General features: G+C 43.9%; 1 protein-coding gene across 1 annotated transcript in view; it reads left to right on the top strand.

Annotated features, from left to right (window-relative positions):
- LOC306967632 (short transient receptor potential channel 4-like) overlaps positions 1-15,691 on the top strand; it is a gene marked incomplete at its 3' end in the record, with an annotated part of 58,241 nt that overhangs the window by 21,033 nt on the left and 21,517 nt on the right. The window contains exons 3-4 of the mRNA XM_079562716.1: positions 74-592; positions 8,069-8,405. Coding sequence (XP_079418842.1) covers positions 74-592; positions 8,069-8,405 — 856 coding nt within the window. The remainder of the gene's footprint in view (positions 1-73; positions 593-8,068; positions 8,406-15,691) is intronic.

The following is a 15,691-nucleotide window of genomic DNA, read 5'->3' as shown; positions in this document are numbered from 1 at the left end:
TCCTTAGTTAAGTCGATTAAAGTTGTTTGTTTGTGTATGAATAACCTGGAGCTGTACCTCGTGTCTCTGGCAGGTCCCAGCCATGCTCCTGAACAAGCAGTTCTCAGACTTCACCCCGGACATCACGCCCATCATCCTGGCAGCTCACACCAACAACTACGAGGTCATCAAGCTGCTGCTGGCGCGGGGCGTGTCCATCCCGCAGCCCCATGACGTGCGCTGCGGCTGCGTGGAGTGCATGTCCTCGTCAGACGTGGACGGTTTGAGGACCTCGCGATCGCGACTCAATGTTTACAGAGCCCTGGCCAGCCCCTCGCTCATCGCCCTGTCCAGCGAAGACCCGTTCCTCACCGCCTTTCAGCTCAGCTGGGAGCTGAAGGAGCTGAGCCAGGTGGAGAACGAGTTCAAGTCCGAGTACGAGGAGTTGTCCAAGAGCTGCAAGCAGTTCGCCAAAGAGCTTCTGGACCAGACGCGGAGCTCCAAAGAACTGCAGATCGTCCTGAACTACACGGACAATGCCAACCCGCTGCAAGAGCAGGACTCCAACGAGCTGGCGCGCCTCAAGCTGGCCATCAAGTACTGCCAGAAGGAGGTGAGTTCAAGGTCTGTGGTTACAGAGACACTTCTACAGGCTCTCCCTCCCTCATAGGCTCTCATGGCGAGACACTGTAGGTCAATAGAGAACTTTAACCTCTTAACCCCCACCTGAACCAAGCCCGTTCGATTTTTAACCAAATCTAAAAGCTTCTTGAAAAAATGACAAAAAGAAGAAAACGAGGATGAAAAACCCTACAAAAATAACAAATAAAAGCGTTCAAAATTCAGCATAAAAACCACAAAAGAGCAACAGAAAAGCACAAAAGCCACAGCGTGAGGAAAAAGATCCATTTCCATCAGTTCTGTAGGGCATAACTTTTAAATGAGGCGTTACTCCGGCCTATAGGCGGCAGGCTCCAGTCGATAAGCTTTTAGATTAGGGCAAAACTGAACTGGAGAGAATGCACTCGGTCAAGGTGGGAGTTAAAGGTACAGGTATCAATTAGAAACTTTGTACACTTTATTTATGACACTTAATACTTCACGTTGAAAAATGCCAACAAAACATAAACTAAACAATGAATCGAGCCGGGGCGTCAATTCATGGGTTTATTTTGCTGATAGTAGAGTTACAAAGAAGTCAATTTTGGATCATGTTTAGTTTTCTAATAAGCTTGTTCTTCCTGAAAAAATCTTTACAAATTCAAACTGATTTTTCTGGTTCAAAATTCAATAAATCAGTCGGATCAGAGAGAAAGAAAGTCTGCAGGAGCTACTACATTGGCTCAACATTGACCAGTGTGTGATAAATGTTTTACCGCCCGTGTCTCGCCTCAAGTGAAGCTAAGCAGTTCTAACTTCCCTCTTCTCTTTTCTCTCAAAAGATATTAAAAAAGTGGCATCATGAAATCCCACTGGAGCCTTTATCGTTTGTCTGACAGTTTTGCGGAGCCAGTCCCTGACAAAAACACCACTGCCTTGTTATTATATACTGAACAAACACAAAGTCTTGATCTCCTGTTAAGACACGAGCTCCGTCCTGAGACTAAACTGGAGCTGTTTGTAAGAAGTCTGCCCGAGGAGGGTGTGGACGTCCCGGGGGAGGCTCATAATCGCGCGGCTCTTAGCAGGGCATTAAACGCTCCCCACACTGTCCCTGGATGGGCCGTAATTGGGGATAATGATGGAATAAGTGATGGCCATTTCCGTGAAACACTAACTCATTAGGTTTTAATTCGGGAGTCACCCTTTTACTGTATTTCGCATGATGTTGGATTTGTGCCAACGAAGAAACACTGCACCGGAAGTACTGCACTGAGCAAGAGTGGGGTTTTGGAGTTTTTATGTCGTCAAAGCAAACTAGACTGGTTGCTGCCTGACCTGACTGGGATTTGAGTAGGCTTTAACCTCTTAACTCCTGACTGAACCGAGAGGATCTTTTTCCTCACGTCATCAGATTTTTTTTTTTTCCATAATTTTTTTGTTGGGTATTCAACTCATCTTTTTTGTTATTTTTTGTCACATTTTTGTCACATTTTGTCACATTTTTGTCACATTTTGTCATTTTTTTTGTAATTTTTTGTCACATTTTGTCATTTTTTTGTCATTTTTTGTCACAATTTGTCATTTTTTTGTCACATTTTTTGTCACTTTTTTGTCACTTTTTATAAATCTTTTGTCACATTTTGTCATTTTTTTTGTAATTTTTTGTCACATTTTGTCACATTTTTGTCACATTTTGTCATTTTTTTTGTAATTTTTTGTCACATTTTGTCATTTTTTTGTCATTTTTTGTCACAATTTGTCATTTTTTTGTCACATTTTTTGTCACTTTTTTGTCACTTTTTATAAATCTTTTGTCACATTTTGTCATTTTTTTTGTAATTTTTTGTCTCAATTTGTAATTTTTTTGTCACATTTTTTGTCACTTTTTTGTCACTTTTTATAAATCTTTTGTCACATTTTGTCATTTTTTTGTCACATTTTGTCATTTTTTGTCACATTTTTATACATTTTTTGTCATATATTGTCATTTTTTCGTCATTTTTTAATCACATTTTTGTCATTTTTTTGTTATTTTTTTGTTATTTTTTTTATCACATTTTTATAAATTTTTTGTCACATTTTTGTCACATTTTTGTCATTTTTTCGTCATTTTTTAATCACATTTTTGTCATTTTTTTGATCACATTTTCATACATTTTTTGTCACATTTTTTGTCACATTTTTGTCATTTTTTTGTCACATTTTTATAATTTTTTTGTCACATTTATGTCATTTTTTCGTCATTTTTTTAATCCCAGTTTTGTCACATTTTTGTCATTTTTTCGCCATTTTTTCAATCCCATTTTTGTCATTTTCTGTCACATTTTTGTCTTTTTTTGGTCACATTTTTTGTCTTTTTTTTGTCATTTTTTTGTCATTTTTTCATCAATTTTTTGTTAATTTCTTGTCAATTTCTCGTGACATTTTTGTGACATTTTTGCCACTTTTTCATCAATTTTTCGTCACTTTTTCGTCAATGTTTTCTCACTCTTTTGTAACATTTCCATAATTTTTTTCGTCTCAGTTTTGTTGCTATTTTCACAGCTTTTTTCCAGAAGCTTTTGGACTGGGGTAAAGCCAGACTGGAGAAAATGTGCTCGGTTCAAGGTGGGAGTTAAGGGGTTAAAGAGTCTTTCTGAACGTACAGGGCAGGACTTGAACCTGTGACACTTACGTTGGAGAATAAGGCTCTCACTAAACACAAGTAGCTCTAGCTCAGGGGTCACCAACCCAATGGCTTTGGGGCTTACCAGTTCAATTCATTGCACCTTGATGTTAAAATACAGTTATTTCTGTTCTTTAGACTCAGTATTTGTTTAAAAGCATGGATTTGTTATTAAATATAAGTCTATAATTATACAGTCTAACTTCAGGTCTGCAGAGGGACTCCTGGGTCTATCTGTAGCCTGTCCGTCCATGGGAGTGGATCTCTCCTTCTGTGGTTCCTGAGGTGTCTTTGTGTCACCCACGCCGCTCGTCTTGTTTATTGTTTTGTTTCATTGCTTTAACCTCTTAACTCCCACCTGAACGGATCCCATTTTCTCCAGTTTGGCTTTACTCTAATTAAAAAGATTCTTGGGGAAAAAGCACCAAAAATGTGACAAAAACTCAACAAAGAGTGACAAAAATGCGACAAAAATGCGACTAAAATGTGACAGAAATGTGACAAAAATGTGATAAAAATGCGACAAAAATGTGACAAAAACTCAACCAAAGAGTGACAGAAATTCAACAAAAATGCAACAAAAATGTGACAAAAATTCAACAAAAAATCAACAAAAATGTGACAAAAAATCAACAAAAATGCAACAAAAATATGACAAGAATTCAACAAAAAGTGACAGAAATTCAACAAAAAAGCACCAAAAATGTGACAAAAACTCAACCAAAGAGTGACAAAAATTCAACAAAAATTCAACAAAAATTCAACAAAAATGTGTCAAGAATTCAACAAAAAGTGACAGAAATTCAACAAAAATTCAACAAAAATGTGACAAAAAAAGCACCAAAAATGTGACAAAAACTCAACAAAAGAGTGACAAAAATGTGACAAAAATGTGACAAAAATGTGACAAGAATTCAACAAAAAGTGACAAAAATTCAACAAAAATGTCACACAAAAAAAACGGTGACACAACACAGCAACAACGCGAGGAAAAAGGTCAGTTTTGTGGGTCTTAGCTTTCAAATGAGGTGTTACACAGCCAAAAGAGGACAGAATGCATTTGGTTTAGGCGGGAGGTTAATGTTTGGTTTGGTTTGCCCCATAGTGATATTGGGCTGTACAAAACCATTGATTGATTGATTGAAGTCTTTGAGGTATTGTTTGTAACTGGTCGCCCTTGAACAACTTAGTGCTCTTGAAAAGGCTCCTCTTAAAAGGTTGGAGGCCCCCGCTCCTGCTTGTTGCCATTTTAAGTTTTTAAAGATGCAGTGGCGCTAATGTTATTACTATTAGTGCTTCATTTCCATGATGATGATAAAACTCACTGAATCCCCAAATTTTCCTTTTTTTTTTCCAAGAATATCTGATTTACACCAGATATTCTTGCCCCTCCAAAAATACTGAAGTACCACAGGACTTTTTTAAATACATGTACAACTTAGAGCCGGAGGTGTTTGTAAAAGACTTTGGTGACGCCGCCATAGCTGGATATTGGGGGTAGGATGATGGAAGCGAGGCTGCGCCAACCACCGATATCACAGAGGAATCGAACAAAAAAAAGATTTCAAAAACAGGTACCGAATATTTCTCTTTAGATAGAGACAAGTTTTGATGCTGTTGGTCCAGGGACAAAACAAAAAAGTTACTCTTGTGCATTCATTTCAACCCCATGAAGGAAAAAAAGTGGGTTTCAGTGAGTTTTATCATCGTCATGGAAATGAAGCACTAATAGTAATAACATGAATTAATAATAAAGCTGTAAGGCCAGTAAACAATATGTGGTTAGGAATAACAGCTAAATGTACAATGTATGTGGACTAAACAACAGCGTGAGTGATGTACATTTGTACAAAACAGAAAGTATTACCCACATAGATACAGACGGCATCTCGTCATAGAAGGGGGCGTGGCTCTTTTTAGCCATTTTCTGGTGGAATATGAACTAATTTCTCACATACAAATAAAGTCCAGTGTAAATCGGGCCTATATGGATATTTTCTCACTGCATATTGTTCAGTAGAAGTGAAAAAACGGCAGTTGTAGCTAGCGCTAGCTAACCGTTAGCATTAGCCCGATGCCGAACATGTAGCATCATGTTAGCATTCTCAGTTTTTTATGTATTTGTGGGCTGTTGAACCACTTTGCTCCTCCCCATGTCTTTGTATCTTTATTTAGTATAAACTATATTCATATTTCAGTGTTTGTTAAAGTAGTTTTTGAATAATTAGAGAAAGTTTAGATTTTTTTCAAAATTGTTTTCCCCCTTAACTGTTTTCACACATGACCATATATGGGCAATTCCAGAGATGCCGTCTGTATCTATGGTGCAAATGGCAGATTACAGGTTATTTAGAGGGAATTTGCCGATTGCACTGAAGCTTGAACATGGTCTGTGTTAAACTGGGATCTGGGACAGAAGTCGTTCTTGTGAACTGGGCATTTGGGCAGTTGAACTGGGCGCTCGCAGAGTGAGGGCAGATGGCCACTGCGACTTTGTGTTACTGTCAGAGGAAGTGTTCCCTGTAGCGCTCGGAAATATCTATGAACACATGTCTTAACACGTCCATTTTTAGCTTTGTCTTTGGTCAAAGTCAGGTTTTTTTTATTGTGATGGATTAAAAGGTGAGACGTGAGGCAGTGGTCACTTCACACTCAAACGCTCTGGTTTCAGAGAAGTGTCGGTCCAGATGGCGCCTTTAGCCCAGAGCGTCTCCTCCATTAGACGAGGACACGTGCAAAGCATCATGGGAGATTTGCCCTCATGTCTCTGAAGCTCAGCAGGAAGGGCCTGGCTGGTGCTTGGATGGGAGGAAGCCTGGGTGAATGTAGTGAGTGGGTGTTGGTGGTCGGATGGTGCAGACTGGCAGCCTCACTTCCGTCAGTCTACCCCAGGGCAGCTGTGGCCACAACAGTAGGTTAACATGACCGAGTATGGAGTGAATGAATAATGACGACAGTGTAGCGAGACACTTGGTAATACAGGCTTTTATGAGCGTTTCTTATCATCATAATCAAACCATAATGTCATAATAGCCGTTTGTTGTTGCACTTGAAGTCTCTCCCCTCGGAGCCTCCAGACGTTTGTCCTGTAAAGGAATGTTCAGAGAGATATTCTGATACGCAGGAACTAAACTGAACACATCGGGCAACTTTTGAGCAGAAGATTGTATAACCTGCATTTGTTTACGACCATAGTATTTGTGTTTTTGACAAATATCTGCAGTAGAAATAGTTGAGCGATTGTTGTGGGTTCAGTCTCTAAGGAAAAATTATACTGTGTGGTTTGTAAATTACTGTGACAATTCATAGTTTAATCGAAAATACAAATATCATGGTCCAAAACACTTTCAACTGCAGTTTTAGCTGAGACTTCACACCATTGTATTCTTAAAAGTTGCCCATTCTTTCCAATTGTGGCAGTTGTTAGGCATAAAATAGAATTAAAAAGGGGTAAAATTGTCCTTGTTGCTGCATAAACCCTGATTTTGGTTCATATAAATAAATTGGAGACAAATGGGCCAGTTATTTGACTTCTTTGTCTCTGTGGTGAAGGTTATAGAGAAATCTTTAGTCAGTGTCTTTGTCAGGATTGTTCGGATGTAGGATTTTTGAGTGAAATGGGGAAACCAAACACACTCAGACATAGGAAGACAGAGCCGTGGGAAGATGTTTTAGTTAGGGGGCGCTGAGGGACAAAATTTACCCCCAAAATACTTTTTCTGTGCATAAATCCTGTTTATTAACCTCTTAACTCCCGCCTGAACCGAGAGCATTTTCTCAGCTTTGGGTAAAGTTCAGCTTTACCCAAATCCTGTAGGCCAGTGTAACACCTCATTTGAAAGACCTACAAAACTAAATGGATCTTTTTCCTCACATCAGATTTTTTTTCATCACTTTTTTTGTAGGACAGTCATCTCTTTTTTGTAAAATTATTCGCATTTTTTTGTCACTTTTTCGTCAAATTATTCACATTTTTTTGTCAAATTCTTATCACATTTTCGTCCATTTTTTCTCAATTTTTCGTCAAATTTTTCTCACTTTTTTGTAAATTTTTCGTCCATTTTTGCCATTTTTTGTAAATTTTATGTCACTTTTTCGTCCATTTTTTTTTTCATTTTTTCATCAAAATTTTCTCACTTTTTTGTCCATTTTTTGTCACTTTTTCGTCCATTTTTTCTCAATTTTTCGTCAAATTTTTCTCACTTTTTTGTCAAATTCTTTGTCCATTTTTGTCATTTTTTGTAGAATTTTTTGTCACTTTTTCGTCAAATTATTCGCATTTTTTGGTTAAATTCTTATCACTTTTTTGTTCATTTTTTGTAAATTTTTCGTCAAATTTTTCTCACTTTTTTGTAAATTTTTTGTCAATTTTTTCTCATTTTGTCATCAAATTTTTCTCACTTTTTTGTCAATTTTTTGTCACATTTCCGTCAATGTCTTGTCACTTTTTTCACATTTTCATCCTTGTTTTAGTCTCAGTTTTGTCGCTATTTTCACACCTTTTTTCCAGAAGCTTTTGGACTGGGGTAAAGCTGGAGAAAATGTGCTCGGTTCAGGTGGGAGTTAAGGGGTTAATATTGCCCGCAGTTCACAAACTATCTACCTGGGTTCCCACGGCCTTGTAGGAAGAACATGCAAACTCCACACAAAACAAGCCATGTGATCTTCTTAGTTGGAGGCGAGAGAGATCTTCTCACTCTTCTCACTCTTCTCACTCTTCTCACTCTTCTCACTCTTCTCACTCTTCTCACTCCTCTCACTCTTCTCACTCTTCTCACTCCTCTCACTCTTCTCACTCCTCTCCCCTCGTCTCTCCCTCAGTTCGTGGCCCAGCCTAACTGCCAGCAGCTCCTGGCCTCGCGCTGGTACGACGAGCTGCCGGGCTGGAGGAGGCGCCACTGGGCCGTGAAGCTCGTCACCTGCATCTTCATTGGGCTGATGTTCCCCGTGCTCTCCATCGTCTACCTGGTGTCTCCCAAGAGCCGCTACGGCCTGTTCATACGCAAACCCTTCATCAAGTTCATCTGCCACACCACGTCCTACCTGACCTTCCTGTTCCTGCTGTTCCTGGCCTCGCAGCACATCGCCTCCGCCGACCCCGACTTCCAGGGCCCGGTGCCCACGGCCGTGGAGTGGATGATCCTGCCCTGGGTGTTAGGTAACAGACCCATGTGCACGCGGGGAGTTCTGCAATAGCCATGTCTTCATACACCATCGATTAATAAGAAACTAGACACCTTTACTAAAAGAAACACAACTCTTTTGTCAAAAACTTGAATCCAATTAATGGTTTACACAAACTTTACACAACTCCATTCTCTTTGTTGTGGGCGCGTTTTCACTCTTTTCAAAACATTATTCGCAGAAACATGATGCATTGCAGACACTAGCGTTTTGGAAAATATGTGCAAATCTTGATTTTTGGAGTTTTGTCTTTGATAAAATAGTTTGTGAAGGCTCTCAGTAATCCTTTGTATTGTCGACTGGACTTGAGGGTTTGTGTAAGCTCTCGGTTGGATAGGAATTGTCCCTTGTAGAGGTTCTTGCTGTCATCTCGACTCCCAACCTAGAGTTTGTTTTTAAATAGGTTTGGAGCAGCTTTTAGAATAAAGAGGGAGGGTGCTTGGTACAGAAGCCTCGGCCCAAACACACTTAGTTACTTGCTTCAGAAAATGTTACTATTTCAACTGGACTTTTAGTTTTGATTTGTATCAATTAAGACGTATCAACAGTCATCCAACAGTCATCATCAGTTTGGTCTTTGAGACTGAGCAGCACTGGTCTTATACACAGCTGTAGGTGATGTGACGTTAGGCCACACCTGTATCAGTCTATGTTGCCAGATAAGCAGGCATACCTCCATCCATCCATCCATCCATCCATCCATCCATCCATCCATCCATCCATCCATCCATCCATCCATCCATCCATCCATCCATCCATCTTCTTCCGCTTTATCCGGGGCCGGGTCGTGGGGGCAGCAGTCTCAGCAGAGATGCCCAAACTTCCCGATCCACACACACCTCCTCCAGCTGTTCTGGGGGGACCCCGAGGCGACACCAGGCCAGCTCGGAGACATAGTCCCACCATCGTGTCCTGGGTCTTCCATGAGGCCTTGTCCCACTAGGACATGCCTGGAACACCTCCCGCGGGAGGCGACCAGGAGGCATCCGGAACAGATGCCCGAGCCACCTCAGCTGCTCCTTTCGACATGAGGGAGCAGCGACTCTACTCCGAGCTCCTCCCGGGTAACTGAGCTCCTCACCCGATCTCGAAGGGTGCGCCCAGACACCCTGCGAAGGAAGCCCATTCCGGCCGCTTGTATTCGCGATCTTGTCCTTTACCCAGATCTCATGCCCATAGGTGAGGGTGGGAACGTAGATCGATCGGTAAATCGAGAGCTTTGCCCCGACTCAGCTCCCTCTTCACCACGACAGACCGATACAGCGACCGCATCACTGCTGACGCCGCACCGATCCGTCTGTCGATCTCACGCTCCATCCGTCCCTCACTCGTGAACAAGATCCCGAGATACTTGAACTCCTCCACTTGAGGTAATCCCACTTTACTCTAAGAAGGAAAAGCTGTTTGCTCTCAAACTTTTGAGCTATTGTTTTTAGCACAGCACTGCAAGCTCTGTAAAACCGATCATATTCGTCTGCTATGCTCCTCTCAGAAGATGCTGAAAGACTTTTTATATTCACTGAGTCCTGGCTCAATTGTAAGTTTCACAGTTGACCCTCAGGTGAAGAACGGCGTGAGAGCCAGGGGAGAAAGATGAAGATGAGAAGGAGCGAGAGTGGTTGATGCGGTGAAGAAGGAGGACGAGCTGACCAGTGCAGGACACCACGCTCTGAAACAGTGTCAAACCCCAGGAGAAAGAGCACCGTTTCAGAGGAGACTGAAGGCATTGTTCTGAAGACACAAACAAGAAGCAGATTCTGGAGATAGAAGCGAAAACATCTCCTCAATCAACCCAGTCCAGTCGATAATATCTGAAAATCTCTACTACAGTGAAATATGTTAAGTCGGTTTCTTTGTTTATTATATTTCGCATTTTGTGATGCGCAATCTGGCGGCCCTAGTTACACCCAAACCACCTTGCTCTCGGTAAATGGTTTCCTTTTTCTGTTTCTTATTTCCACTCGGTCGGCTTTTTTATGTTAAATGTCCGATTTCTAAGAGCCCCTGAAGGCAGCGCGGGTCTGACTCTGTGCGGAGCTCTTTGAACTCCTGCAGCAGATTAACGTCTCACGGAAGACGCTTCTGTTTCCTGCCCTTAGTCAGTTTTAATAAGATTGAAATGAATGTAATTAATACGAACTGTTTCCTTTGACGTGTAATTGCAGGAAACTAATATACAGTTACATAGAAGTACTTTTCTTGTATACTGTGGCTGTGTAAAGCGACAAAAATGACAAAAACTGAACAAAAATGTGACAAAAATCCAGCAAAAAATTAAAAAAAATCCAGCAAAAAAGTAACAAAAATCCAACAAAAAAAGACAAAAATCCAGCAGAAAAAAAGACAAAAATCCAGCAAAAAAAAGACAAAAATCCAGCAAAAAATTACAAAAACCCAGCAGAAAAAAAGATAAAAATCCCGCAGCAAAAAGACAAAAATCCAGCAAAAAAAGAGACAAAAATTCAGCAAAAAAAAAGACAAAAATCTAGCAAAAAAAAGACAAAAATCCAGCAAAAAAAAGACAAAAATCCAGCAAAAAAAGACAAAAATCCAGCAAAAAAAAAGACAAAAATCCAGCCAAAAAGTGACAAAAATCCAGCAAAAAAAGACAAAAATCTAGCACAAAAAAGTGACAAAAATCCAGCTAAAAAAGACAAAAATCTAGCAAGAAAAGACAAAAATCCAGCAAAAAAAAAGACAAAAATCCAGCAAAAAAAAAGACAAAAATCCAGCTAAAAAAGATAAAAATCCAGCAAAAAAAGAGACAAAAATCCAGCAAAAAAAAAAAAAGACAAAAATCCAGCAAAAAAAGACAAAAATGTGGCACTGTGAAGTAAAGCCAGGTTCGCTCAGAGGTCTTAACAGGGAAAGAAATTACAGGTGAAGTCAATATAAAGCATTAAATATGTTTCCAGCAGTCCCTAAATCAAAATGTACTTAGAAATAATCCAATTTCTCGCTTTTATTTAGTTGAAGGACGAGCACAAACATACACAAAAGTAAAATAAAAGTGATATTCCTTTGAAATCCGTCGTCCACTCAGTCCAATTTCCCCTTCAGAGGAAATGACCCGTTTCCCCCTGACTCTCTTTCAATGGTTTCCTTTCATAATGTCCATAATGTTCTGGGCTCGTCATTGTCTGAAACATGAACTTTAACGTAATCCCCCAGCGAGCAGTGACCGAGCATCGACCTGCGCTTTCCCAAGAGCCGCACAAGAAGTACATCTTTCAGAATAGCAAACAGATAAACTGATGTAATTGTAGATGGATTGATGTAGAAACTGAAGGCACATTTAAAATCAACATAATATAGTTAACATCTTAACTCCCGCCTGAACCGAGAGGATCTTTTTCCTCACGTCATAAGATTTTTTTTCCATCATTTTTTTATTGGGTATTCACCTCATTTTTGTAACTTTTTTTTTGTCATTTTTTGTCACATTTTTGTCATTTTTTGGTCAAATTTTGTCAAATTTTGATCATTTTTTTGTCACATTTTAGTCATTTTTTTGTCCATTTTTTGTCATTTTTTCGTCAAATTTTGTCAATTTCTTGTGACATTTTTTGTGACATTTTTGCCACTTTTTCATCAATTTTTCGTCACTTCTTTGTCATTTTTTTGGTCAAATTTGGTCAAATATTTGTCATTTTTTGGTCAGTTTTTTGTCACATTTTTGCAATTTTTTTGTCAATTTTTTGTAATTTTTTGTCAAATTTTTTATCACATTTTTGTCATTTTTTCGTCAATTTTTGTCAATTTCTTGTGACATTTTTGTGACATTTTTGCCACTTTTTCATCAATTTTTCGTCACTTTTTTGTCACATCTTCATCATTGTTTTCGTCTCAGTTCTGTCGCTATTTTCACACCTTTTTCCAGAAGCTTTTGGACTGGGGTAAAGCCAATCTGGAGAAAATGTGCTCTGTATTTACAAACGTCCATCCATCCATCCATCCATTTTCTTCCGCTTTATCCGGGGCCGGGTCGCGGGGGCAGCAGTCTCAGCAGAGATGCCCAAACTTCCCGATCCACACACACCTCCTCCAGCTGTTCTGACCCCGAGGCGACACCAGGCCAGCTCGGAGACATAGTCCCACCACCGTGTCCTGGGTCTTCCACGAGGCCTTGTCCCACTAGGACATGCCTGGAACACCTCCCGCGGGAGGTGACCAGGAGGCATCCGAAACAGATGCCCGAGCCACCTCAGCTGCTCCTTTCGACGTGAAGGAGCAGCGACTCTACTCCGAGCTCCTCCCGGGTAACTGAGCTCCTCACCCGATCTCGGAGGGTGCGCCCAGCCACCCTGCGAAGGAAACTCATTTCGGCCGCTTGTATTCGCGATCTTGTCCTTTCGGTCATGACCCAAATCTCATGACCATAGGTGAGGGTGGGAACGTAGATCGATCGGTAAATCGAGAGCTTTGCCCCGACTCAGCTCCCTCTTCACCACGACAGACCGATACAGCGACCGCATCACTGCTGACGCCGCACCGATCCGTCTGTCGATCTCACGCTCCATCCGTCCCTCACTCGTGAACAAGACCCCGAGATACTTGAACTCCTCCACTTGAGGTAAGGACTCCCCACCGACCTGAAGAGGGGAAGCCACCTTTTTCCGGTGGAGAACCATGGCCTCGGATTTGGAGGTGCTGATCCTCATCCCGGCCGCTACACACTGCAAACCGCCCCAGAGCAGCTGAAGGTCCTGGTTTGTTGGAGCCATCAGAACAACATCGTCCGCAAACAGCAGAGATGAGACTCTGAGGCTCCCAAACCGGACACCCTCCGGCCCCTGGCTGCGCCTAGAAATTCTGTCCATAAAAGTAATGAACAGAACCGGTGACAAAGGGCAGCCCTGGCGGAGACCAACACGCACCGGGAACAGGTCTGACTTACTGCCGGCAATGCGAACCAAGCTCCTGCTGCGGTCATACAGGGAACGGACAGCCCTTAGCAGAGGGCCCCGGACCCCATACTCCCGGAGCACCCCCCACAGGGCACCACGAGGGACGCGGTCGAACGCTTTCTCCAGATCCACAAAACACATGTGGACTGGTTGGGCGAACTCCCACGAACCCTCGAGCACCCGATGAAGGGTATAGAGTTGGTCCAGTGTGCCACGACCAGGACGAAAACCGCATTGTTCCTCCTGGATCCGAGGTTCAACCATCGGCCGGATCCTCCTCTCCAGCACCCTGGAGTAGACCTTACCGGGGAGGCTAAGGAGGGTGATTCCTCTGTAATTGGAACACACCCTCCGATCCCCCTTTTTAAAGAGAGGGACCACCACCCCGGTCTGCCAATCCAGGGGCACTGTCCCCGACCGCCACGCGATATTGCAGAGACGTGTCAGCCAAGACAGTCCTACAACATCCAGAGACTTAAGGTACTCAGGGCGAATCTCATCCACCCCCGGAGCCACCAAGGAGCTTTCTCACCACCTTGGTGACTTCAGCCCCGGTGATGGGCGAGCCCACCTCCGAGTCCCCAGCCTCTGCTTCCTCATTGGAAGACGTGACGACGGGATTGAGGAGGTCCTCGAAGTACTCCTTCCACCGCCCGACGACATCCCCAGTCGAGGTCAGCAGCCCCCCACCCGCACTGTAAACAGTGTTGGTGAAGCACTGCTTCCCCCTCCTGAGGCGCCGGATGGTTTGCCAGAATCTCTTCGAGGCCGACCGATAGTCTTCCTCCATGGCCTCCCCGAACTCCTCCCAGACACGAGTTTTAGCCTCCGCGACCGCACGAGCCGCAGCACGCTTGGCCTGCCGGTACCTCTCAGCTGCCTCAGGAGTCCCACAAGCCAACAAGGCCAGGTAGGACTCCTTCTTCAGCTTGACGGCATCCCTTACTTCCGGGCGCCACCACCGGGTTCGGGGATTGCCGCCGCGACAGGCACCAGAGACCTTACGGCCACAACTACGAGCAGCCGCATCGACAATGGAGGAGGAGAACAGAGTCCACTCTGACTCCATGTCCCCCGCCTCCCCCGGAATCTGGGTGAAGCTCTTCCGGAGGTGGGAGTTGAAGACCCCACTGACAGAGGGATCCACCAGACGTTCCCAGCAGACCCTCACAACACGCTTGGGCCTGCCAGGTCTGACCGGCTTCCTCCCCTGCCAGCGGATCCAGCTCACCACCAGGTGGTGATCAGTTGACAGCTCAGCCCCTCTCTTCACCCGAGTGTCCGAGACACGCGGCCGGAGGTCAGACGACACAACTACAAAGTCGATCATCGACCTCCTGCCTAGGGTGTCCTGGTGCCACGTGCACTTATGGACACCCTTGTGCTCGAACATGGTGTTCGTTATGGACAAACCGTGACTAGCACAGAAGTCCAATAACAGAACACCACTCGGGTTCAGATCGGGGAGGCCGTTCCTCCCAATCACTCCCTCCCAGGTCTCACTGTCGTTACCCACGTGGGCGTTGAAGTCCCCCAGCAGAACAATGGAGTCCCCAGTCGGAGCACTATCTAGTACCCCTCCCAGGGACTCCAAGAAGGCCGGGTACTCTGCACCGATGTTGGGCCCGTAGGCCGAAACAACGGTGAGAGACCTGTCCCCGACCCGAAGGCGTAGGGACGCGACCCTCTCGTCCACCGGGGTGAACTCCAACACGTGACGGCTGAGCTGGGGGGATATGAGCAAACCCACCCCAGCCCGCCGCCTCTCCCCGCGGGCAACTCCAGAAAAATGGAGAGTCCAGCCTCTCTCCAGGAGTTGGGATCCGGAACCCAAGCTGTGCGTAGAGGTGAGCCCGACTATATCTAGTCGGTATCTCTCAACCTCCCGCACAAGCTCAGGTTCCTTCCCCCCCAGCGAGGTGACGTTCCATGTCCCGAACGCCAGAAGCTGCGCATGTGGACCAGGTCGTCGAGGCACCTGCCTCTGACTGCCACCCAGTCCTCTTCGCACCCGACCCCTACGGATCCCTCTGCGGGTGGTGGGTCCACAGGAGGGCGGGCCCACGTCGTCCCTTCGGGCTGGGCCCGGCCGGGCCCCGTGGGCAGAGACCCGGCCACCAGACGCTCGCGTTCGGGCCCCAACCCCAGGTCTGGCTCCAGGGTGGGGCCCCGGCTGCGTCATGCCGGGCGACGTCACAGTCCTTGGATGTCGTACGTCCATTGGGGTCTTCTGCCTTTACAAACGTATACATAACAAATTGAGTATGGGCTCTGCATTCAGAAAAAACGTATAACATACAAAAGTCCAGTATGTAAGATTTGTGTTGGTTCATTAACCTCTTAACTCCCACCT

Source organism: Gobius niger (genome assembly GCF_951799975.1).
Source record: "Gobius niger genome assembly, chromosome: 1".
In the NCBI taxonomy this organism is placed as follows: domain Eukaryota; kingdom Metazoa; phylum Chordata; class Actinopteri; order Gobiiformes; family Gobiidae; genus Gobius; species Gobius niger.
Note: the sequence above shows the minus strand (reverse complement) of the source record. Positions and strands in the feature narration are given on the sequence as shown.